Genomic DNA, 23,444 nt, shown 5'->3' with positions numbered 1-23,444 from the left:
CACCTCCCCATAAGGGAACAGCTACACTGATATAAACACCTTTGTACAGGTATAACTCCGCCTGCAGTGGAGGGGCTGCTAATCACATTGGTTTTAAAAGACACTGTTAGTTAAACAGGTGCGAATTTACAGTTGTGGTGATTAAAGTGTTAATTCACAGTTGTGATTTACAGCATTTACAGTTGTGGTGATTAAAGTGTTAATTCACAGTTAATGAGCTTGAGTTAAAACAGGCCCCAAACCTCTTCTGGACAAACCAAAGGGGGAGTCCCTTCCTGTCTCCCCATCCAGGGGACTCCAGGTGCAGACCCTGCCCACTGACTGGCTGTCACACAGGGGAAAGTGCTACTGGGTTTCTGAAGACAATACAGAGAGGCCTGGGAGCCATGTGATGCTTGGCAAGGAGGGGTCAAACCCTAGGATCCAGGATCTGGATGAAATGGTGATGTGAAATGTGAGGAGTGGAAACTACTGCTGCGGAGAGACCTAGTCTGTTCTGGAAGGCAGAGCAGAGGAGTAGCAGGAGCTGGGGGACCTCAGAAACTTTCCCTGACTGCAGGAAGCCCCCATTGCTGCTGGGGAGCGGGGAGACAGGCACCAGGCAGCTTCAGAGCAGTTATTTGTCTGCCCATCTCTTCTCCACTTCCCATGCAATGATCCTGAAGCCTTCAGCTATGAATGCAATGCATGCAGGGAGTCAGCCACCTGCGTACCTGGGGGTGTGGCAATGGCAGTGATGGCCTCTTTGCCCAAGAACACTGTCACCTATGATAAGTATGTGGAGATATGAAGACAGGAGATAGTGGTGTGGAAAGGGTGATGGCCCCAGGGGCATGGAAGGATATGGTGAGAGTAGCAGAGACATCAAAGACATGGTGGAGGATGTAAAGAAACGTAATGATTATGACACTGGACTAAGAATCAGGAGACCTGGGTTCTATTTTTGCCCTACTGGGTAAGTCAGAAATTCTTAGTGCTCAGACTGTAGATTAAAATAGGGTTGACTTCTTTAGGGACAAGAAACTGTCCAGAGCTGTGGTATTTGAGGCCTTTTCAATTATCCTGTGCTGGTTCCATCAGGCAGTTTGTGTTTCCCTTGCTTGGTTTGAGTCTCTCTTACATCTCCAAGGAGACCTTTGAGGGCTCTGGGTCACATTCTCTGGTTTCATTGGAAAGACAGCAGAGAACCCAGGGAGTTACAGAAGGTTCTGATCACCCTGTTGTCTCTGTCATATGCTTTGCAGCAGTTCCTACAGGATATCATGCCAGGCAAATGTCCTGCTTGGATTGGACTTAATGTTATAACCCCTGCAATGAAGTGGACCTGAGCGGATGGCTCTCCATTAAATCAAACACTTTGCATCTTTCCCCATGTTAAATACATCTGAAGTGTTTTTAAACATTAGCTAAGCTAATTGTTTATCATTATCTGTATTTATTATTGCTGCACAATAAAACCTCTAATCAGCTATAACAAGTGCCCCTGTGAACTAATGGAGCAATGACTTCTATTGCATGTTGTGCTGGCACAGTGTATCTATGCAAATTTTCAGTTGCAGAAGTTTGGCCTGTATTTATTTACCTCTGAAAAACACCAAAAGTTAGATTCTGACTGTGTGGAGACAGCAACTATTATAGAAACCACATTATCACTTCTACTTTGCTTACTACAGATGGGATTATAATAAAAATGTCATAGGAAAGATCCAAATGAGAACTCTAGCCTGTGTTCTTGCACAGAGGTTGTTAAACCCTGGGAACTGCTGAGAGCAGATTTAATCGGGTTCTATCCAGTACCACAGAAGCGATACCAGTATGTATTGACAGCTACAGATGATTTTTCAAAAGAGGTAGAAGAATTTCCACTTAGAACTATGACAGCACATGAGGTGGAGAAGACGACATGTGAAAATATATATCAGCCTGGCTGTGCAGAGCAGATACTGGCAGATTTAGGCAGAATGAGGTAACAGTTTACATTTGGTGTCATTTTCACTATATGGTCAATTACACCATCATGGCCGTGTGATGGGGGCTGTTAACACCTACAAACTGAGCCCTTTGCAAGCCAGCACCCTGGTCACTGAGGACACCCAGAGCATCGGGTGCAGTTAGAGGAGGAGGGACTGAGTAGTTTGGGTTTGGAAGGGCAGAGGGGATCACTTGCACCTGTAGGGAGCCTGATGAGGTCACTAGCTCAGCACTGAGAAGAAAGCAGCAGTATAAAAGTCTGAATCAGGGAGCAGGAAGGGGGCTCCTTGTAACTGCTGCTATGTTGTGATGCACCGTAAAAAATCATAAAGACACTTGGTGGAGGTTCCCTGGCAGACTGCAGGCTGCTTAATTCACACAGAGGTCTGCCAGCCAGGAGTTGCAGGAACTGATGGGGGAGCCCATTCATAGCTAAACATTTTAAAATGAACATTGCCTGCAATCTCTTCATGACACTTCATGGTGTAAATTGTGAGTAACAACACATTTTTATGTCTTGTCAGATAGTATACATAGATACATGGATACAACCATGTTGTATGTTAATCTATATGCCAACATATTTTCCCAGTTAATCACACAATAAGATTGGATAAGAAACCACAATAATTACACATAATTCAGTGAGAAATAGGGAAAGAAACACAGATATTTCTGAAGGAAATTTTAGGGGGAAATTATCTATTTTTAGATTAACATTTCCCTCTGTTAGAAACTAGGAAAAACACATAGCTTCAGCAGCCCATGCCAGCTAGACACCAGCAAACTGGATATAAAACCACAAAAGAATCCATCACAAGATAATTTTAGGGTATTTATTTTCAAATAATCAAGGTAAGTTTAGGGCACGCTGACATGAATGGCATATTGTGAATAAATCTTCAAAACTGAATTATTATATTGAAAATGTTCATAACACATCACGTTTAAAACAAAAAAAATAGTCCCGGTAATGCCATGTGATGTTTAGATGCTTCTTTCTGAAATACTGATGAAATGTAAATTAAAATATTCTTGTATTTACACTTTGTTACAATAATATTTTCTAAATTGGAATAATCATTTTTCTTTCATATTTTACACTGAGATTTCACAGCGGTAAAAAATTCTGACAGGAGTGAATGACCCCATCCACCTCCATCTGCTACCCCTGGGGCAGGAGATGGGGAAGGTGGGGGCTGGGGGTTCCCAGGTGTCCGGTTTTCGACTGGAACCTCCAGGTGAAAAGGGAAACTGGCAGCGTCCGGTCAGCACAGAAAGTCCAGTTGCTGCAGTAACTGGCCCCCACCACTGGGGGTGGGAAGAGCAGCAGGGCTGGGAGGGGCCAGTCTGTGCCGCGGGGTCAGTGTCAGGGACAGAGATTCCCTCCGGCCTCAGTTGGGACCGGGCAGATTATCATGGGCTCCTTGTTTTTACCCGAGTGACAGGGATGGAAATAAGGGCGGAGCGTCCCGGAGAAGGTGCCAGTGAAAGTGAAGAGATGGGACCTGTCAGTCACATTGTAAAACGAGACCTCGCCCGCCTCATAGTCCAGGAAAATCCCCACCCGGTTGGGTCTGATGGTCACAGGGAAGGAGGTCCGGGGGGAGGTGCTGGCCGCGTATTCCCCACCCCTCAGCCACACAACGCAGTATCCATTCTTAGGTGTGTATGTGACCTTCCCCTTCCTGCGCACAGATTCCCTACAAACTCCCAGGTCCCATCTCATCTTGTGTCCCACTTCCACCTCCCAGTAATGCCTCCCACCTGTGAACCTCTCAGTGCCCAGGACACAGTAACAGTGATCAAATCTCTCAGGGTTGTTGGGCAGATCCTGACGTGTGTTTCCACGTCTCACATGTTTCCGATCCTCAGACAGGACTAGCCAGGGATTTGCCGTGTCTGGATCCAGAGTCACGTCCACTGGGGAGAGAGTCACAGAGTCAGAGCCGGGGGCAGGGGCTGGTCACTGGGATCAAAGGGAAATTTACGTGCATCCCCATTAATCACTGTGGGGAGGAGGGTTGTTGCCTGAGGGGAGTCAGGGCCCCTCTGCCTGGAGGAGACAATGAGAGGAAAGAGCAGGAGGAACGGGGGAGGGTGGGAAGGTGTCAGTGGGGAGGAGGGACAGGCTGACACTGGGAGAGGAAAGGGGAGGAGTAGGTGACAAGATAGAGGGTGGTGGGGCAGAGGGGAGGGGCAGGCACAAAGGCAATGGGGGGGGGAAGAGGAGCAGGCACCAGGAGGGCAGAGGGGGTGAAGGGAGGGGCAGATTCCTGAGGCTTCAGGGGGTGGGGCAGGGGTGGGCACCAGGGCAGAAGAAGGGGATGGACCCCAGGGGGTACAGGGAAGCAAGGGAACATAAGAACATAAGAACAGCCATACCAGGTCAGACCAAAGGTCCATCTAGCCCAGTATCCTGTCTACCGACAGTGGCCAATGCCAGGTGCCCCAGAGGGAGTGAACCTAACAGGCAATGATCAAGTGATCTCTCTCCTTCCATCCATCTCCACCCTCTGACAGACAGAGGCTAAGGACACCATTCCTTACCCATCCTGGCTAATAGCCATTTATGGACTTAGCCACCATGAATTTATCCAGTTCTCTTTTAAACGCTGTTATAGTCCTAGCCTTCACAACCTCCTCAGGTAAGGAGTTCCACAAGTTGACTGTGCGCTGCGTGAAGAAGAACTTCCTTTTATTTGTTTTAAACCTGCTACCTATTCATTTCATTTGGTGACCTCTAGTTCTTGTATTATGGGAATAAGTAAATAACTTTTCCTTATCTACTTTCTCAACATCACTCATGATTTTATATACCTCTATCATACCCTCGCTTAGTCTCCTCTTTTCCAAGCTGAAGAGTCCTAGCCTCTTTAATCTTTCCTCATATGGGACCCTCTCCAAACCCCTAATCATTTTAATTGCCCTTTTCTGAACCTTTTCTAGTGCCAGTATATCTTTTTTGAGGTGAGGAGACCACATCTGTACACAGTATTCGAGATGTGGGAATACCATGGATTTATATAAGGGCAATAATATATTCTCAGTCTTATTCTCTATCCCCTTTTCAATGATTCCTAACATCCTGTTTGCTTTTTTGACCACCTCTGCACACTGCGTGGACATCTTCAGAGAACTGTCCACGATGACTCCAAGATCTTTTTCCTGATTAGTTGTAGCTAAATTAGCCCCCATCATATTGTATGTATAGTTGGGGTTATTTTTTCCAATGTGCATTACTTTACATTTATCCACATTAAATTTCATTTGCTATTTTGTTGCCCAATTACTTAGTTTTGTGAGATCTTTTTGAAGTTCTTCACAATCTGCTTTGGTCTTAACTATCTTGAGCAGTTTAGTATCTTCTGCAAACTTTGCCACCTCACCGTTTACCCCTTTCTCCAGATCATTTATAAATAACTTGAATAGGATTGGTCCTAGGACTGACCCTTGGGGAACACCACTAGTTACCCCTCTCCATTCTGAGAATTTACCATTAATTCCTACACTTTGTTCCCTGTCTTTTAACCAGTTCTCAGTCCATGAAAGGACCTTTCCTTTTATCCCATGACAGATTAATTTACGTAAGAGCCTTTGGTGAGGGACCTTGTCAAAGGCTTTCTGGAAATCTAAGTCTACTATGTCCACTGGATCCCCCTTGTCCACATGTTTGTTGACCTCTTCAAAGAACTCTAATAGATTAGTAAGATATGATTTCACTTTACAGAAACCATGTTGACAAGGAGTGGGCCACAGGAGGCAGAGGGATGTGAGGAAATGGCGGGGGGCTCCAATGGGGCAGAGGGAATCAAGTGGAGGGACTGTTGCCAAGGGTGAGGGGGATGAGCAGTGGGGCAGCTGGCAGGACTGTAAGGTTGGGGGGAGGAATTGGCAGGCCCCCGGGGGGTGGAGTGATACCGGAGCCTGGAGGCAGAGGGTGTGGGTGAAGGAGGGGCAGGTGTCAGGGAGTTGTGGGGATGGGGGTGAGCAAAGGAGCATGTGCCAGGACAGAATGGGGTGATCTGAGGGGCGGGCACTTGGGGGGAGCTAAGAGGGAAGAGGAGGGGAATGCATCAGGGCCATAGAGTATGAGTGAGAGGCAGGACTGGTGCCAAGGGAAAGAGAGAGATGAGGGGAGGGTGGGCTGGAGAAGGGGCGGGCAGCACTGGGGGATGGAGGGCTTGCAGCAGAGGACACAAGAGATGAACAGAGGGGCAGGTGAAGGGCCGGCTCTGGCTTTTTTGCCGCTCCAAACGAACAGGCGCAGGGCGGCCGGAGGGAGACTCCATGTGCTGCAGATATGCCCCAGGCAGCAGATGCGCGCCCCAGCTAGCATGGGGGAAGGGGAGGGAGCGGGGGGGAGAGAGCAGGGCCAGCACAACCCATTAGGCGACCTAGGCAGTTGCCTAGGACGCTAACCTTTGGGGGGCAGCGACCGCGGTGGCTGGACCTTCTGGTGCCTCTGTTGGGGGTGGCATTTCGGGGGCGGGACCTTCCGTGGCCTAAGGTGGCAAAAAAGCTGGTGGCGCTCCTGGGAGAGAGAGAAGGGGGGCGGCCAGGGCTTCCTTCAGCAGGGCACTCGCCTTGCGGCCCCTCCCACCACAGAGGGCTCCGCGCCGCTCCAGTCGGTGGGGAGGGAAGGACGCGGGCTGCCCTGCCAGGCTTGCTGGAGACCTGGCACCGGCTGGGGCAGACGGAGCGCGCAGCCCGCTCCCAGCAGGGTGTTCCCCTCCTCCGCACCGCCCCCTACAGGGCAGCCGGAGCAGCGAACCAAAAAGAAAAAAAAGCCTGGTGCCTGGAGCCGCCCCTGGGCAGGTGCTAGGGAGGCAGAGGAAGAGTAGAAAGAGTAGAAGGAGGGGCTGGCACCAGGGGAAAAGGAGGGGGTGGGAGAAGGTGCAGGGGACAAAGAGGGGTGAGCGGTAGTACATGTGTCAGAGGAACATGGGGGAGAGTGTAGGGCAGACCCCAGGGGGCAACAGTGGAGCGAGGGAAAGGGCAGTTATAAAGGGAGAGAGGGACATGAGGGGTGGGTGCCAGGAAGACAGAGGTAGGAGGAGGGAAGGGATAGTCACCAGGAAGGATGGGGGGGATGAGCGGAGGGGTAGATGCAAGGAGGGTAGAGAGAAGAGAGGGGCGGGCACCAGGGGACAAAAAGTGGGGTGTGGAGAAGGGCAGGCCCTAGGGGAAGAGGGCTGTGGAGATGTGGGCACCAGGGGGGCTGAGGGTGGGTGAGGGGAGGGACCCAGAGGTTAGGAGAGGGGGAGAGGAGGGGAGGGGCAAATACCAAGCGGCCCAAAGGGGGGCAAGGGGAGGGGTTTGCACCAGGCAGGCAGAGGGGGTAAAGGAAGGGGAAGGCACCATGGAGGCAGATGGGGGCAATGGTAGAGATGGGCCTCAGGGGGGCAGAGGAGGACTGAACAAAGGGGCTGGTCCCAGGGGGCTAGAGGGGGGTGAGGGGTGCAGGTTTCAGGGAGGCAGAGGGTGCAGGGAGGGGGAAGAACTAAGGGGAAGGTGGCAGTGGGGGGTGCAAGGGAAGGGGCGACCAACAGGGAGTGGAGTTGAGGGAAGGGGCTTGTGCTGAAGGGAGAGGTGGGGGCCAGGGCAGGAGAAGGAAGGGGCAGGAACTGGGGGCAGAGTGTGGGAGAGACAAATGCCGGGGGACAGTGGTGGTGCGTGGGACGGGGAAGGCATCAGGGGGAAATGGGGGGGTGAGGTAAGGTGTGATCATCAGTGGGGGGGAGGGCAAGGCAAGGGGTTGGTGCAGGGGGCTAGAGGAGGGTCAACGCCGGGGACACAAGAGAGAGAGCAGATGGGCAGGCAGCAATGGGTAGGGGTAGGGGCAGGCACCAGGGGGACAGTGGTGTGGCATGGAATGGGGCAGGCGCCAGGGAGAACAAGAGGTAAGAGGCTGTATTTAGGGTAAAATGGGGCAAGGGAATATGTTGGTGCCTGAGGGGCAGGGGGAGGGGCAGGTGCCGGGGGACAGAAGGGGGGAAGAAAGAGACAGACAAAAGGAGAGAAAGGGGGTAGGGAGGAGTGTGTGCCAGGAGATGGGGGGGGTTAAAGGAGGGGTGGTCATGAGAAAGGCAGGGGGTGCGAAAATTCATGGGTGATGGGGGCAGTGGGGCGTGAAGAGAGTGGAGTCAGAGGGGCAGAGGGAGTGAGGGGGGTGGGCACTAGGGAGGAAGGGGGTGAGGGGAGGGGCAGGTGCCGGAGGGCAGGGGGAGTGAGGGAAGGGGTTGGCACCAAGAGGATGCAGAGGGGAAGGGAAAGGGCAGGTGCCAGGGGATTGTGGGGGTTGAGCAGAAGGGCAGGCACAGGGAGGGCAGAGGAGGGGAGGGAGAAGCACCAGGGGGCATAGTAGTGGGACAAGGAGAGAGGCAGGGGCAGGTGGGCAGAGGGAGGTGTTAGGAGAGGGGAATGGGGAGGGGCAGCAGCCAGAGGGTCAGAGTGGGGCTAGAGGAGGGGTGGGCACAGGCGGACTAGGGAAGGGGCGGGTCCCTGGGGTAAAAGAGGGGGGGGAGAGGGACGGGTACCCGGCAGGGCTGAGGGGAGTGAGAAGGGCAGGAGCCAAGACAGCAGAGGAGGATGAGGGGTGGGGGGCATGAAGGGGCAGAGGGGGTGAGGTCAATGGCAAGCACCAGGGGGGCAGGTGGAGGTGAGGGGTGGGAGACATGGCAGCAGAGGGGGAAAGGAGAGGTTCATGCCAAGAAGTAGCGGGGGGTGAAGTGATGGGAGGGCTCCAGGGTGCAGAGGATGTTTGGGGGAGAGGCGCAGGTGCCAGGACGGCAGGGGGAGAAAGGAGGGGTAAGTTACAGGGGACAGAGATGGGTGGAGGGCAGGGGCACATGCCAGGAACCCAAAGTGGGGGCAGAGGGGCAGGGGCCCAGAGGAGCAAAAAGGGGATGAGAACAAGGGATGGGTCAAGGGGGAGGGGTGAGGATAGAGGCAGGGGCCAGGTGGGCACAGAGGTGAAGGAAGGATAAGGGTGGAGCAGGATCCAGGGGGCATAGGGCCATGAGGAGATTGGCAGGTGCACATGCAGGGAGACAAAGTGTGGGGGAGAGGGGCAGCGGTCCATAGGAGCAGCAGGCGCTGGGGTGAGGAGGAGGGGACAGGATAGAGGCAGGGGTCAGGTCAGCACAGGATTTGAGGAAAGGGTAAGGGAGAGGTAGGTGCCAGGGGAAGTGAAGGGGGCAGGAGGGAAGGTGAAGGGGGCAGGCCCCAGGGAATCTGTGTTGCTTTGGGGTCGTGTGTGGCTGGCTTGTTACTAAGAGCAGGTTGGTGCCATCCCCACATGCACTGGGGGTGCAGCCCTGCCCCATGGGGCACAGCTGGGACTCTCCATGCTAGGGCATGGGCAGGGTGTCTGGGCTTGCTGAAAGAGGGCAGGGTAGTGGGGAATGGGACTTGAGGGGTGCTGGGGGGGAAAGGGGCCATTGCTAATGAGGCTGGGTCAGTGGGGAGAGGAGGGGTCATTTCCCCACTTGCTGCCCCCTCCATCTGGGAGAAGCTGCACCAGGGGCTAGTCCCAATTCACACCTGTGCAGCACATCTGCACTAGAGGTTTGCATTGGGGCATCGACATGGCTGAGGCACTGCTGTGCCAGGGGCTGTAACTCCTCCCCCCACCGGGATTATGGATCAATAATTACAGGGTCACTGGAGCAGGGTTTCTGGACTCTGGGCTCCCAGGTTGGGCCAGACCCACTGGGCTGCAGAGTCATTCTCACTCCCACGCTTTGGCCCAGGGCCCATGTCAGCGTTTAGACACAGGGGGCGTCTTCAGCAGGAGAGACTGAGGGAGCCCCACATCAGACACCCAGAGCCCAGCGCTTCCAGCCCTAACCTGGGGGGTGGGGAGACCCACATTCCAATTCTTTCCCACATCACCCAGGGGGATTAAACCTGGGACTCCCAGCTGAGGACCCAGCCACTGGGCTAAAGGCTAGAAGGGAAGCGGTGGCACCTTTTTCTGTTCATTGAAACTATTCAGCAAACTCAACATGGATTTACAAATAGTTTCAGTCGACTCAAAATATAATTTTTCAGCAAATAAACTATTTACCCCCAAAATTACACCCAGCTCTATTTCAAAGGTGTCCCAGCAACTGAGGAGCCCAAATCCCAGTGGCATGCATTGAGTGACTGTCAACATCCCCAGAAACGCACAGGTACGGACAGGCCAGGCTCAGGACATCAGCTATGAAACACTCTAGAGCTGCTGTTAAATTTGCCATTGGTAGAAAAATTCCCCCTCAGGCTCCCATAGCTCTTTTACTGAAGGCTGCTGGAAAAAAGATGTGACCAGTAGTAATTAGTGACACTAACAAGGAGCTAGTCTGAATGAAAGAGACCTTGGAAGAGACTAGCTGTAGATTTATGTGAATTCAGATGACATCTTTACCTGGTAGCCAGCCCGCACAGGCGGCCAGAGAAGCTGCTGTTGGCGATTCCCGGCAGCTGGAGCCACTGGCCCCAGTCCCAGTCTCCCCGGAGCTCCCCCCAGCAGCGCCCCTCCCCCCTCCCCCAAGATTTGGCCAGGGGGATTTATAGTGTAAGTCATGGACATGTCACAGGCCATGAATTTTTGTTTATTGCCCGTGACCTGTCCATGACTTTTACTAGAAATGCCCATGACTAAATTGTAGGCTTAATCATAAGCCTTACCACTTAATGAAGCCTAAAAAGAATGAGCAGTTTGTTTAGCCCCAACTGTGGCCACAATTACTTGTGTCTATTTAATGAGTTTAGTATGGATATTCTGGCATAGTATGATGCTTTTTTCCTGCATAGCTGTACAGTACTTAGCACTGTCATCATGATAGTATAATGCAAAGGCAGAGAAATACCATAATATGTAATCGTTTTGATGAGCTTTAAAAATACTGTATCTATTCAAGTGATTTATGTTGATGAAAAACAAAATTCATAGTATTTACGTTATGCAGGGTGCAAGGTCTGTGCAGTGTTTCTTATCAGCTAATTATTCTGCCTCTTGGAAATAAAAAGTTTTGTTTAGAAAGACAGTATAAATTCATCTAAGTGCTATGTCGATAGCCAAGGCCCTGATTCAGGAATGCACTATTCATATAAAATGATGGGGTCTAAATTAGCTGTTACCACTCAAGAAAGAGATCTTGGAGTCATTGTGGATAGTTCTCTGAAAACATCCACTGAATGTGCAGCGGCAGTCAAAACAGCGAACAGAATGCTAGAGGACTGGGCCAAAAGAAACCTGATGAGGTTCAACATGGACAAGTGCAGAGTCCTGCACTTGGGATGGAAGAATCCCATTCACTGTTACAGACTAGGGACCGAGTGGCTAGGCAGCAGTTCTGCAGAAAAGGACCTAGGGGTTATAGTGGACGAGAAGCTGGATATGAGTCAACAGTGTGCCCTTGTTGCCAAGAAGGCTAACAGCATTTTGGGCTGTATAAGTAGGCGCATTGCAAGCAGATCGAGGGACATGATCATTCCCCTCTATTCGACATTGGTAAGGCCTCATCTGGGGTACTGTGTCCAGTTTTGGGCCCCACATTACAAGAAGGATGGGGAAAAATTGTAAAGAGTCCAGTGGAGGGCAACAAAAATGATTAGGGGGCTGGAGCACATGACTTATGAGGAGAGGCTGAGGGAACTGGGATTGTTTAGCCTGCAGAAGAGAAGAATGAGGGGGGATTTGATAGCTGCTTTCAACCACCTGAAAGGGTGGTTCCAAAGAGGATGGATCTAGACTGTTCTCAGTGGTAGCAGATGACAGAACAAGGAGTAATGGTCTCAAGTTGCAGTGGGGGAGGTTTAGGTTGGATATTAGGAAAAACTTTTCACTCAGAGAGTGGTGAAGCACTGGAATGGGTTACCTAGGGTGGTGGTGGAATAAAACCAATAAACACCAATAGCAGCTACTGGATATAGTGCAGCACAACTCCTGATGGGAAGACAGCTCAGAATGACCCTCCCAACTTTGTAAAAAAATCTGTCTCCAACGTTGCCAGACATGTAGAAAACAGTCAAATCCAATAAAAAGGCAAAAAGAGCTTACGAACACTTTTACAACAGACATCACTTAGAAAACTACCAGGACTAGAACCTGGTGACCATGTTTGTGTCAAACTGGATGGAGAAAAAGAATGGAATGCTCCAGCTGCTGTAAAGAAAAAGAATTCAACACCCAGGTTTTATGTGATCAAGACCAAGAGACAGTTCAACAGAAACTGTCAACATCTACACTTTGTACCTCATAAAGAACAATCAACTGAGCAAACTGTACAGATGGTGGATGCAGAACAAGAAGATGACTCAAGGATTCCAGACCGACCATAGTCAGTCATTGGCACTAATGGACAGCCAGATGACCAAGCTATTACCTGTTTGTGTCATGTAATTAGAAGACCAGCACCATTCAAAGACACATAACAGACTGATCCACGCTGAACCTCAAAGACAGTGTGATAATGTAAATATAAATGGTAGGAATGTAGAACTTAAAGAGGGAGATATAATGGAACGCTAAACTGTATTATGCTGTTCAACCACTAGGTAACGCTGTGTGTAAAACACCATATTTAAGCTGACCTCAGCCATACTTGGCACAGCATGAAAAGATTTTGTGATGAACATACCTGGTGTGTATCTGGCTGAGAGAGAAGCTCTGTAGCCAGCCCATATCTGCTACACGACCATCACACCAATGATGAAAGCCCAGTACTACTGACTACCTCTGCTATGGCCAAAGAGTTGTTCTGAACTATGACATGCTGAAGACTATGGCGGATTTTACCCATGACATGAGCTATATAGAAAGTTGAGGAATCAAACTCCTGGTATTTTCATTCTTCAGTGACGAGAATAAAATTATGGCCAAGGGCCTTGCAGATTTCCTTGTGGCAGCAGGGCAGGAAGTACTCCCCCCCACCTCACCCCGGCTGCAGAACATAACCAAGTGTCAGCCATGGTCAAGCCTCCCTTTGAATACAGGTTGGCTCTCGTGGGGGAGGCGGGGGGGGATGTGTCAAGATGGGAGTCAGGGACCAGACTACCTGTGACAGGCTCCTGTAAGGGAGAATGAGACAACCCAGACCAACCTGGAAGTAATTAAATCCCTAGGTGGCTAGTTGGCAGAGAAACAGCTAATGAGGCTGATAAAGGGTAACCAGGGCTCAACTGAAGGGATCCTAGGGACAGGAAGCTGCTGAGGAGAGGAGCTCCCAGGAGAACTCACCAGAGCAAGGAGTCTGGAAGGGGAGCTCCTGGAGCAGTGGTCCCCAAACTGGGGGTCGTGACCCACTAGAGGGTGTGGAGGAACATTTGGGGGGGCAGGGCAAGGCCTGGACCAGCCCTCATGGGTGATGGGAAGGGAACGTCATCCAGCCCTGCTCTGGCCCCAGCTCCACTCTGGCCCCAGCTGCAGCTCCAGCCCCGGCTTCTGCCACCGACTCCTGGCCCTGCTCCAGGATGTGACCCCAGCTGCAGCTCCAGCCACAACCGTGGTTCCGCCCAAGGCTGTAGCTCCCAGCTCCCGGCCCCAGCTGAAGCCCCAGCTGCAGCTCGGGCTGCACCAGCAGCTTCAATTCTGGCTAAAGTCTGTGGCTCCTGGCCCCAACTGCGGGTCCACTTCCAGCCACGCCTTCCAGCTCCTGGCCCCAGTTGCAACCCCATTCCTGGCTAAGCTCCTGACCGCAGCTCCCAGGGTGGGGGCACAAACCAGGTAAGGGAGGACATGACCAAAAATGTTTGGGGACCACTGCTCTAGGCAGAGCAGCTCCCCTAAGAGGGAGGAGCTGCAGAGATGACAATGACAGCAGCAGCTGTAGCAGGACAGAACACTGGAGAGCTGCCCCCGGCTGGAGAAAGTGGATGCAGAGAATAAGGGCACCGTATGAAATGAACCCAGCTCCAGGAGGGAGGGCTGCAGTCATCTGATTGCATGATGGAAACTAATTCAAGCCCAGTTCTGGGAAGGACTGAGGACTCCTGACTTGAGGACAGTGAGGAGCTGGAGTGAGAGCTGGAAGCTGGAGCAGAGTGAAAGAAAAGATTTTATTTGGGGGTTTACATGGACTCAGAGTGGACCCCAGCAGGGGACTTTTCTCTCAGATCTTTTAGACTGTGAGGTGTAATTTAAGGAGTGATGAAGAGGATAAACTGAGGCAGGATCCTTGCCAAGACACCCTGAAATGGCAGAGGGTGCTATCTGAGGCTGCCACCCCATGATGAGTCTACATAACTGGAACCCATTTAACAGAACTGCTGCCCCTTCCCCATGCAGACAGAGCCTCGCTCTCTTCAGTCTGTCTGTGTGGGCCCCTCACCGCAGCATCTGACCCCAACAGAGCCTGCATCACAGAGTGGGAACCTGGACCAAACACAGCACAGGGTTTTGGGCACCCACCTGGCTTCCAGTGTCCCTGTCCTAGCTCCCTGGCTGCTTTCACTCCCCCACAGCCTCCAGCTCCCGCCATCCTCAGGCTGCCTCTGCCCTGTCCTGTTCCCTGGGGTGTGACCCAGGGCCCAGCATGGAGCCATCAGGGTCACTACAATACTGTCTACCACACCCAGAAGACAGGCACAGGATGGGCTCAGGGAGTGGCTGGCCCAACAATGGGACCCTCGTGCCCCCTCCCCCAATGTTTGCTCCTGTCCTTGCTGGGCCTTGTCCGCACTCAGACCAGGAGCCCTGTGGGGCCGGCAGCCCCTTGTTCTGTCTCTGCAGCGCCTGGCTCACTCGGCGCTATATCAATAACGCTCACTGCCCAGCCCTTAAGGGCTGCATGACAGCGTGGGGCCTTCCCCATTGCACACAGGGACCCTGGGGTGAAGGAAGCCCTGGTTACTCTGCCCCACACATTCACCCAGTGACTCCCCTGAGCTACCGGACCCGGGTCCCTGGAGTCAGACCGCAGGCAGTCGAGTGGCACTGACCAGCCAGTGCTGCTGGAGTGAGTGGAAGGAAAGGGTTAATCCCAGCACAGTGCCACTTTGCTGCCCGGCCCTGCCTGATCTCTGCCCTCTGGGTGCAGCACAGGGCATGTCTCTCTGAGCAGATCCCTGCCCACTCACCTGCCATTTGCCCCAGACACAGAGAACCCAGGTGCCTGCGAGCGCAGCAGCAGAGGCAGCGGCAGAGAGAGGGGCTCAGCCATTGAGAGCAGCAGCGTCCCCAGCTGCAGGGGAGGCGTCAGTGCTGGGACAACAGGCCGGGCTGGGTCAGGGGCTGGGAGCTCTGGCAGCGAGCGTGGTGCCAGCACCAACAGCCCTGCTGGAGACCCTGGGCCTGGCCAGCCTGGAGCAGCCAGCGAGTGGCTCAGGGTCTTGCCCTGCCATTCTGTTCTCATCGCTGCCCCCTAACTCTGGCCCATCATATAAAAAACAATGGCTAACATTTTAGGTTGTTTTGCAAAAACTGATGTAAGTATATGAATGTGCAAATGGACATTGTGTAGTATCTCTATCTACCTTCCTGGGCTGGGATGTTTGTGACTTTGCTAAATATATGAATACATGACTTGTAAATATAAAAGAGTTCCTATAGTGTGAGTGTTGCAGCTGTGCCCACCGGGGTTCCCAGCTATATAATAATTTAAATAATGCTGGGCCTGATCTTGGGACAAAAGCCAGTTAACCCTCAAAGTGATAACTAAAAATTCTTAAGTAATCAACATAGAATCTATAGATCGGATTACAAACACCTGTGACATTGAACTCCATATGCTTTATGGAAGTATGCTTATGCAGATGATGTAACTGGCATATGTGTTATGCTAAATACCCCTCGTATGGTGTCATTAGAAAGCTTGTAATCTACTAAGTGTGTTCATCCCATCTGTTTGCATGTATTATTTCTATATCTGGAGTTCGGAGAATAAGGCCTTGGCTACACTTGAGAGTTACAGCACAGGTGGTGGCTTTACAGCGCTGTAACTCACTCCCCGTCCACACTGGCAAGGCACATACAGCGCTGTAGCCAGGGAGCTACAGCGCTGTTTGTACTCCACCTCGACGAGAGGAATAAAGAGAATAGTGCTGGTGCTGCAGCACTGGGGTGCCAGTGTAAACAGGGAATAATCTTACTATGCTGTAACTGACCTCCAGAACCTTCCCATAATGCTTTTAAATAAAGATAACACTCTTTGTTTTGTTGTGATGCCTCTGTTTGTTTTGTTGTGAACTCGGGGCTCCCGGAGCTGCTTATCTAAAAAAACAAACACAGCTCCTGTTTGCTGTGAATGAGCAGAGGCAGGCAGGGGGGGGGCTCCCTTTGGAACACCCACAGCTAGTGTTTGCTTGAAGAGAGGGGGAAGGAAGGGGCTTGAGGAGAGAAGCAGCACAGCAGGTGGGAGGGGGAGGTGTCCATTTCGGAGCAGCTGCTTATCTGGTCTGTGAGGAAAAAAAGCTGTTTGCTTTCAGTGAGTGAGAGAGGGCTGGGGGAGGGGGTCGGAACTTGCAAGGCAGCTGCTGACACAGTGTAAGCTCCAAAAACCCACTCTCTCTCTCCCCCACGCTCCCTGTCACACTCCACCCTACCCCTCCACCCCTTTTGAAAAGCACGTTGCAGCCACTTGAAAGCTGGGATAGCTGCCCATAATGCACTGCTCCCAATGCCGCTGCAGATGCTGCAAATGTGGCCACAACAGTGCGCTGGCAGCTCAGTGTGGCCAGACTGCAGCGCTTTCCCTACTCAGCTCTACGAAGACAGGTTTAACACCGAGGATGAGAGCATGCAGCAGCTGCGGTATGTACATGGTCCTAGCAGGGGACCCAGAACAGTACTATGTATGCATGAAGTGCCGCCTAATAGAGCTGCTGGAGGAAAAGATCCAGAGTCTAGAGTTGCAGGTAGAAACCCTGGTAGAGCATAGAAGGGGGTTTGAGCAGCTGATGGAGCAATGGCAAGCAGTAACCGAAGGGGAACACCCAGGAGTACAGGGGGAAGCAGGGGCTAAGGCCAGTGAGGGGGCACAGCCGGATAAGGAAGATGGGCGGTGGAAGCATGTGACCGTGAGAAGCAGGCCGAGGAAAAGGAGAGCCAGTGAGGGAGAAATAGAGCTAAGGAACAGGTTTGAAGGTTTGGAGAATGAGGAAGGGGTACAGCAGGTGATAGCTGATGGTGGGAGGCCAAGGAAAAAGAGAAGAGCGGCTAGTCCGATAGAAAGAGGGGAGGAGTCCATGGAGGCAGCACCAAGTTCGGGCCCAGGGAGGATACAGGATGGCTTAAGGGGAACCACAAGGGATGAAAGGAATGGAAGGAGCTTGCAACCAGGGGGGACGGAGAATAGGTTAGAGGACCGCACTGTCCCCAGGCAAAGGCAGGTCTATCTGATTGGGGATTCCATACTGAGAAGGTTGGACAGGCCTGTGACCAGGGCTGATCCGGAGAACAGAAGGGTGCTGTCTACCAGGCGCTAAAATACGGGATGTGGACCTGAGGTTAAAAAGGATACTAAGAGGAGCAGGTAAGAACCCCTTGATCATCCTTCATGTAGGAACAAATGACACGGCTAGATTCTCGCTGGAGAGAATCAAGGGAGACTATGCCAGGTTAGGTAAGACGCTCAAGGAAATTGAGGCTCAGGTGATCTTCAGTGGTATTCTACCTGTCCCTAGGGAAGGGCGCCAAAGGGGTGACAGGATCGTGGCGATAAATAGTTGGCTGAGGGACTGGTGTTACAAGGAGGGCTTTGGGATGTATGGACACTGGGAGGCTTTTGGGGACAGAGAGCTGTTCTCACGGGATGGGCTCCACCTAAGTAGGGAAGGAAGTAGACTTCTAGGAGGGAGGCTGGCTCATCTGATTAAAAGAGCTTTAAACTAGACACTGTGGGGAGACGGTTGGGAGAGGTCCAGGTACTCTCCACGCCAAATTTATACATGGGGAGTGAGAACAACAGGATAACAACAGATATAGCCAGAGGGGGACGGTTAGGTATAAGGAAGAGGGGGGGGGACGGATACTAGACCGACAGGTCATACTGGTAGTACTGTGTCCCTACCAAGTTGGGTGAAAAGGGTGAGAGGAGCCAATCAGCAAAAATTAGGATGTTTGTTCACCAATGCGAGAAGCTTAGGTAACAAAATGGAGGAACTGGAGCTCCTGGTCCGAGAATTGAAACCTGATATCGTAGGAATAACCAAAACATGGTGGAATGGTAGCCATGACTGGAGTACAGGTATGGAAGGGTATGTGCTGTTTAGGAAAGACCGATGCAAAGGTAAAGGTGGGGGAGTAGCATTGTATATCAATAATGAGGTGAAATGTAATGAAATAACTAGCAATGCAATGGATAATATGGAGTCTGTTTGGGCAATGGTCACATTGGGGAAGAAAACTACTAGAGCCTCCCCTGGGATAGTGATTGGGGTGTGCTATAGACCGCCGGGATCTAGCCTGGATATGGATAGAGGAGGTAAATACTAATAGGAACTGTTTGATCATGGGGGACTTTAACTTCCCAGATATAGATTGGGAAGCAAATGCTAGTAATAATAATAGGGCTCAGCTTTTCCTAGACGTGATAGCCGATGAATTCCTTCATCAAGTAGTTGCTGAACCGACGAGGGGGGATGCCATTTTAGATCTGATTTTGGTGAGTAACGAGGACCTTGTGGGGGAAATAGTTGTAGGGGACAACCTTGGCTCGAGTGATCATGAGCTAATTCGTTTCATAATAAATGGGAGGATAATCAAAATTGCATCTGAGACTAAGGTTTACGATTTCAAAAGGGCTAACTTTACTAAATTAAGGCGACTAGTTAGGGAAGTGGATTGGACTAACATATTTAGTGATTTAAAGGCAGATGATGCCTGGGGTTACTTCAGGTTGAAGTTGCAGGAGTTGTCAGAGGCATGTATCCCGAGAAAGGGAAAACGGCTCGTAGGTAGCAGTTTTAGACCGAGCTGGATGAGCAAGCGCCTTAGAGGGGTGATTAAGAAAAAACAGAAAGCGTACAAGGAGTGGAAAATGGGAGGGATCAGCAAAGAAACCTACCTTATTGAGGTCAGAGGGTGTAGGGAAGCAGTGAGAAAGGCAAAGAGCGGGGTGGAGATGGACCTAGCGAAGGGGATTAAAACCAATAGCAAAAGGTTTTTTAGCCATATAAATAGGAAGAAAACCAAGAAGGAAGAAGTGGGACCGCTTAAAACTTTAAACGGAGTGGAGATTAGGGATAATCTTGGAATGGCACAATATCTAAACGAATATTTTGCCTCGGTCTTTAATGAGGCTAATGAAGGGCTAAGGAATAGTGGTAGAGGGACTGATGGGAATGAAGATATGGGGGTAGACATTACGGTATCTGAGGTGGAAGCCAAACTTGAACAGCTAAACGGAAGTAAATCGGGGGGCCCGGATAATCTTCATCCTAGAATATTAAGGGAATTGGCGAGTGAAATTGCAAGCCCGTTAGCGATGATTTTTAATAAATCTCTAAACTCGGGGGTTGTACCATTGGACTGGAGATTAGCTAATATAGTTCCTATATTCAAGAAGGGGAAAAAAAGTGACCCGGGTAACTACAGGCCTGTTAGTTTAACATCTGTAGTATGCAAAGTCATGGAAAAATTTTTAAAGGAGAGAGTGGTTACGGACCTTGAGGCCGATGGCAACTGGGACAAATTACAGCATGGTTTTACGAAAGGTAGATCATGCCAAACCAACCTGATCTCCTTCTTTGAGAAAGTAACAGATTTTTTAGACAAGGGAAATGCGGTGGATCTAATATATCTTGATTTCAGTAAGGTGCATGAGGAATTACTGGTTAAATTGGAAAAGATGGGGATCGAAATGAAAATCCAGAGATGGATAAGGAGCTGGTTAAAGGGGAGACTGCAGAGGGTCATATTGAAGGGTGAACTGTCGGGTTGGCGGGGGGTTACCAGTGGAGTTCCTCAAGGTTCGGTTTTGGGTCCGATTTTATTTAATCTATTTATCGCTGACCTCGGAACCAAAAGTAGGAGTGGGCTGATAAAGTTTGCGGATGACACGAAGTTGGGAGGTATTGCCAATTCGGAAAAGGATCGGGATATCCTTCAGGGAGATTTGGATGACCTTTTAAACTGGAGTATTAGTAACAGGATGAAATTCAGTAGTGAGTAGTGTAAGGTTATGCATTTAGGGATGACTAACAAGAACTTTAGTTATAAGCTGGGGACGCACCAGTTGGAAGTAATGGAGGAGGAGAAGGACCTAGGAGTCCTGGTTGATTGTAGGATGACTATGAGTAGGCAATGTGATGTGGCCGTTAAAAAAGCTAATGCGGTCTTGGGATGCATTAGTCGAGGTATTTCTAGTAGAGATAAGGAGGTGCTAGTCCCGTTATATAAGGCGTTGGTGAGACCTCATTTGGAGTATTGTGTGCAGTTTTGGTCTCCCATGTTTAAGAAGGATGAACTCAAACTGGAACATGTACAAAGAAGGGCCACTAGAATGATCCGAGGAATGGAAAGCCTGTCGTATGAAAGGAGACTTGAGGAGCTCGGTTTGTTGTCCTTAACCAAAAGAAGGATAAGAGGAGATATGATTGCACTCTTTAAATATATCAGAGGGATAAATACCAGGGAAGGAGAGGAATTATTTCAGCTCAGTGCTAATGTGGACACGAGGACAAACGGATACAAATTGTCAGTCAGGAAATTTAGGCTTGAAATTAGACGAAGGTTTCTAACCATCAGGGGAGTGCAATTCTGGAACAGCCTACCGAGGGAAACAGTGGGGGCGAAGGACCTCCATGACTTTAAGATTAAGCTGGATAAGTTTATGGAGGAGATGGTATGATAGGATAACGGGCTTAGTCAATAGGTCAATTAAGTGCCACACTGGTAATTAGTACAATGGGTCAATGATAGGATATTGTTAGCCTTTTTCCAGAGGGTATAGCTGGAGAGTCTTGCCCGCATGCTCGGGGTTCAGCTGACCGCCATATTTGGGGTCGGGAAGGAATTTTCCTCCAGGGTAGATTGGCAGTGGCCCTGGAGGTTTTTCGCCTTCCTCCGAAGCATGGGGCAGGGGTCACTTGCTTAAGGAGTGGGTGGATCGGCTTATGTGGCCTGCATCTTGCAGGAGGTCATACTAGATGATCATAATGGTCCCTTCTGATCTTGAATTCTATGATTCTATGATTCTATGAACTCCCTCCGCTGTACAGCTGCAAGTGTAGCCATACCCTCAAATATAAACTTGTATCACTGATGTAACCATATTAAGTGGAGGCCATTAAGGGTGCTCCAGAAACAATTAGTTGTAAATGGCCTTAGTTACTTCAAAGTCTTCCTGTGTATGTGTGAGTCAGTCCATGGGGAATGGAGACTAGGGGTTTTACAGTGACACGTGACCATGTCACCTCATAAGGAAATCCATCTTAAATCTGGTACTTTTCCATTTAGAAGGAGGGGTGAGGACCCAGAGAGACAAAAGATTCCCACTTTGTGACAAAGCTATAAAAGGGGGTGGAGCAGGACAAAGGAGGCTGCCAGTCATGAGAAAACCCCTGCTAACCACCTGAGATGACTGCTGGACCTAACAAAAACTGTACCAGGGAAAGAACTGCACCCAGACTAGGAAGGAGTTTAGTCTGCAAAAGAAGCTTATCGGAACATCGTTGAGGGTGAGATATTACCTGTAATCAGTTTCTTAATGTATTAGGCTTAGGCTTGTGTGTTTTGTTTTATTTTGTTTTGTGACTTACTTTGTTCTGTCTGTTATTACTTGAAACCACTTAAATCCTACTTTTTATACTTCAGAAAATCACTTTTGTGTATTAATAAACCCAGAGTAAGTGATTAATATCTGGGGGAGCAAACAGCTGTGCATATCTCTCTATCAATGTTATAGGGGGGCGAACAATTTATGAATTTACCCCCTATAAGCTTCATACAGAGTAAAACAGATTTATTTGGGGTTTGGATCCCATTGGGAGCTTGGTGTCTGGGTGCTGGAGACAGACGCTGAGCTGTTTTTAGTTAAAGTCTGCAGCTTTGGGGCGTGGCCCAGACCCTGGCTCTGTGTTGCAGCAGGCTAGTGTGTCTGGCTCAACAAGGCAGGGTTCTGCAGTCCCAAGCTGGCAGGGAAAATGGGCTCAGAGATAATTTCAGCACATCAGGTGACATTCCCAAGGGATCTCTGTGACCAAACTTGTCACAGCCCCCTCACACCCACTGCCATCCCCTTCACTGGCTCCACTCCTTGTCCCCACCCCCAGGATCTGCCCTGCCCACCCCTCACCCGACACCTCCTGCTGCTTCCCGACTACCAACCCCACTCACCTACTTTCTCTCTTTGTTCCAGGCATAGTGGGAGCTGGTGGGATAAGGGAATAAATTCCCTGCTGCTGAGGATCATCCAACCGCCACCTCCTCCTTCCTTCCTCAGAACCACCTGCTCTCACCTGACTTCCCAGCACAGATCCCACTCCTGTGCCGGTTTAATTCACACTGACTCACCCAGGCACTGGGCACTAGCACAGTGCATATGTGCAAGGTCCATGTCCTATGGTAGCACATTAAATCCACGCTCTGTGACAGTTCCCTGGCATTACAGGGCTCTGCTCCCCAAGCCCTCCCCTGTCACTGCCCCTCCACATCCAGTCCAGTGTCCTGTCTGTTATCGGGGTAGTGAATGGATGCTCTTGTGGGTAAAGTGCTGACCTAGGAACCAGCAGGACTAGGCACAGCTTTGCCACGGCAGAGGGTTGTCAGGGCTTGTGGTCCCCGGGAGGGGACTGGAGGGGATGCTTCTCCTCTTTCCCCTGGGAGTAACTTTAAGGGCTTTTCTACATGGGGAAAAGCCCTGAGTAGCTAGTGCAGAACAGCTAGTCAGCACTGGCTGCCTGTGCGAACACTCTGATTCCATACCAAGAGTGTCCTTGTCTCGTTTGTGTTAATCCACATTGGAGGAATCTGAGTGCAGAATATTCCACACTAGCTACCCTGAGCTCTTCCCCAGGAATTCCCAATGCTGACAAGTCCTAAGTGTGAGGAGAAGATTTGTAAATTCCTTGTTCCTCACCCCAGCAACCCTTCTAGAGCCACCAGCTGCCCCTCTGCCCTCCACCCACGCTCTGCCACTGCATCCAACAGGGCTGGATAAGCTCATCAACTGGATGTTTCTGCCAAAAATGGTCAGCAGTGAAATAAACAATTCATTGACTGGAGGCTATATCATAGCAACAGAGAGCAGGAAAACAGTTGTCTGCTTGCACCAGATCCCTCCCACCCCCAGCAGGTACCCTAGCGGGGATGTGACTAACCAAACCCTCAGACTTTCACAGGGACAATGACATTTTGCCCGACCCCTTAGTTATTGTGAGACCTGTAAGAGGACTGAGCAGGGACCGAATATCCCAGGGAAATGGAAATGGAACTGAGAGTGACTGTGGCAGTATCGGAGTTAGTTACCTGCGTAGCTTCGGGCTCTGATGAGTCCTGAAATAATGAGACATGAGAATTTACAGAATGGAAATACAGACTTGACAAG

The 23,444-nt window shown here is 50.6% G+C and overlaps 1 protein-coding gene across 4 annotated transcripts in view; it reads right to left on the bottom strand.

Annotated features, from left to right (window-relative positions):
* Nucleotides 1-2,994: 2,994 nt before the first annotated feature.
* The window catches only part of LOC120393129 (butyrophilin subfamily 1 member A1-like), a 39,570-nt gene continuing 19,120 nt past the window's right edge, over nucleotides 2,995-23,444 (bottom strand). For 2 of the 4 annotated variants that reach the window (XM_039517728.1, XM_039517730.1), the window contains exons 8-9: nucleotides 23,366-23,392; nucleotides 2,995-3,894 (exon numbers count right to left, since the gene is read on the bottom strand). In XM_039517728.1, the coding sequence (XP_039373662.1) occupies nucleotides 3,341-3,894; nucleotides 23,366-23,392 (581 nt within the window). In that variant the 3' untranslated portion in view covers nucleotides 2,995-3,340. The remainder of the gene's footprint in view (nucleotides 3,895-23,365; nucleotides 23,393-23,444) is intronic. The other 2 variants (XM_039517727.1, XM_039517729.1) reach the window with 1 other exon arrangement.

This window comes from Mauremys reevesii, unplaced genomic scaffold, assembly GCF_016161935.1.
Source record: "Mauremys reevesii isolate NIE-2019 unplaced genomic scaffold, ASM1616193v1 Contig15, whole genome shotgun sequence".
Taxonomy (NCBI): domain Eukaryota; kingdom Metazoa; phylum Chordata; order Testudines; family Geoemydidae; genus Mauremys; species Mauremys reevesii.
Note: the sequence above shows the minus strand (reverse complement) of the source record. Positions and strands in the feature narration are given on the sequence as shown.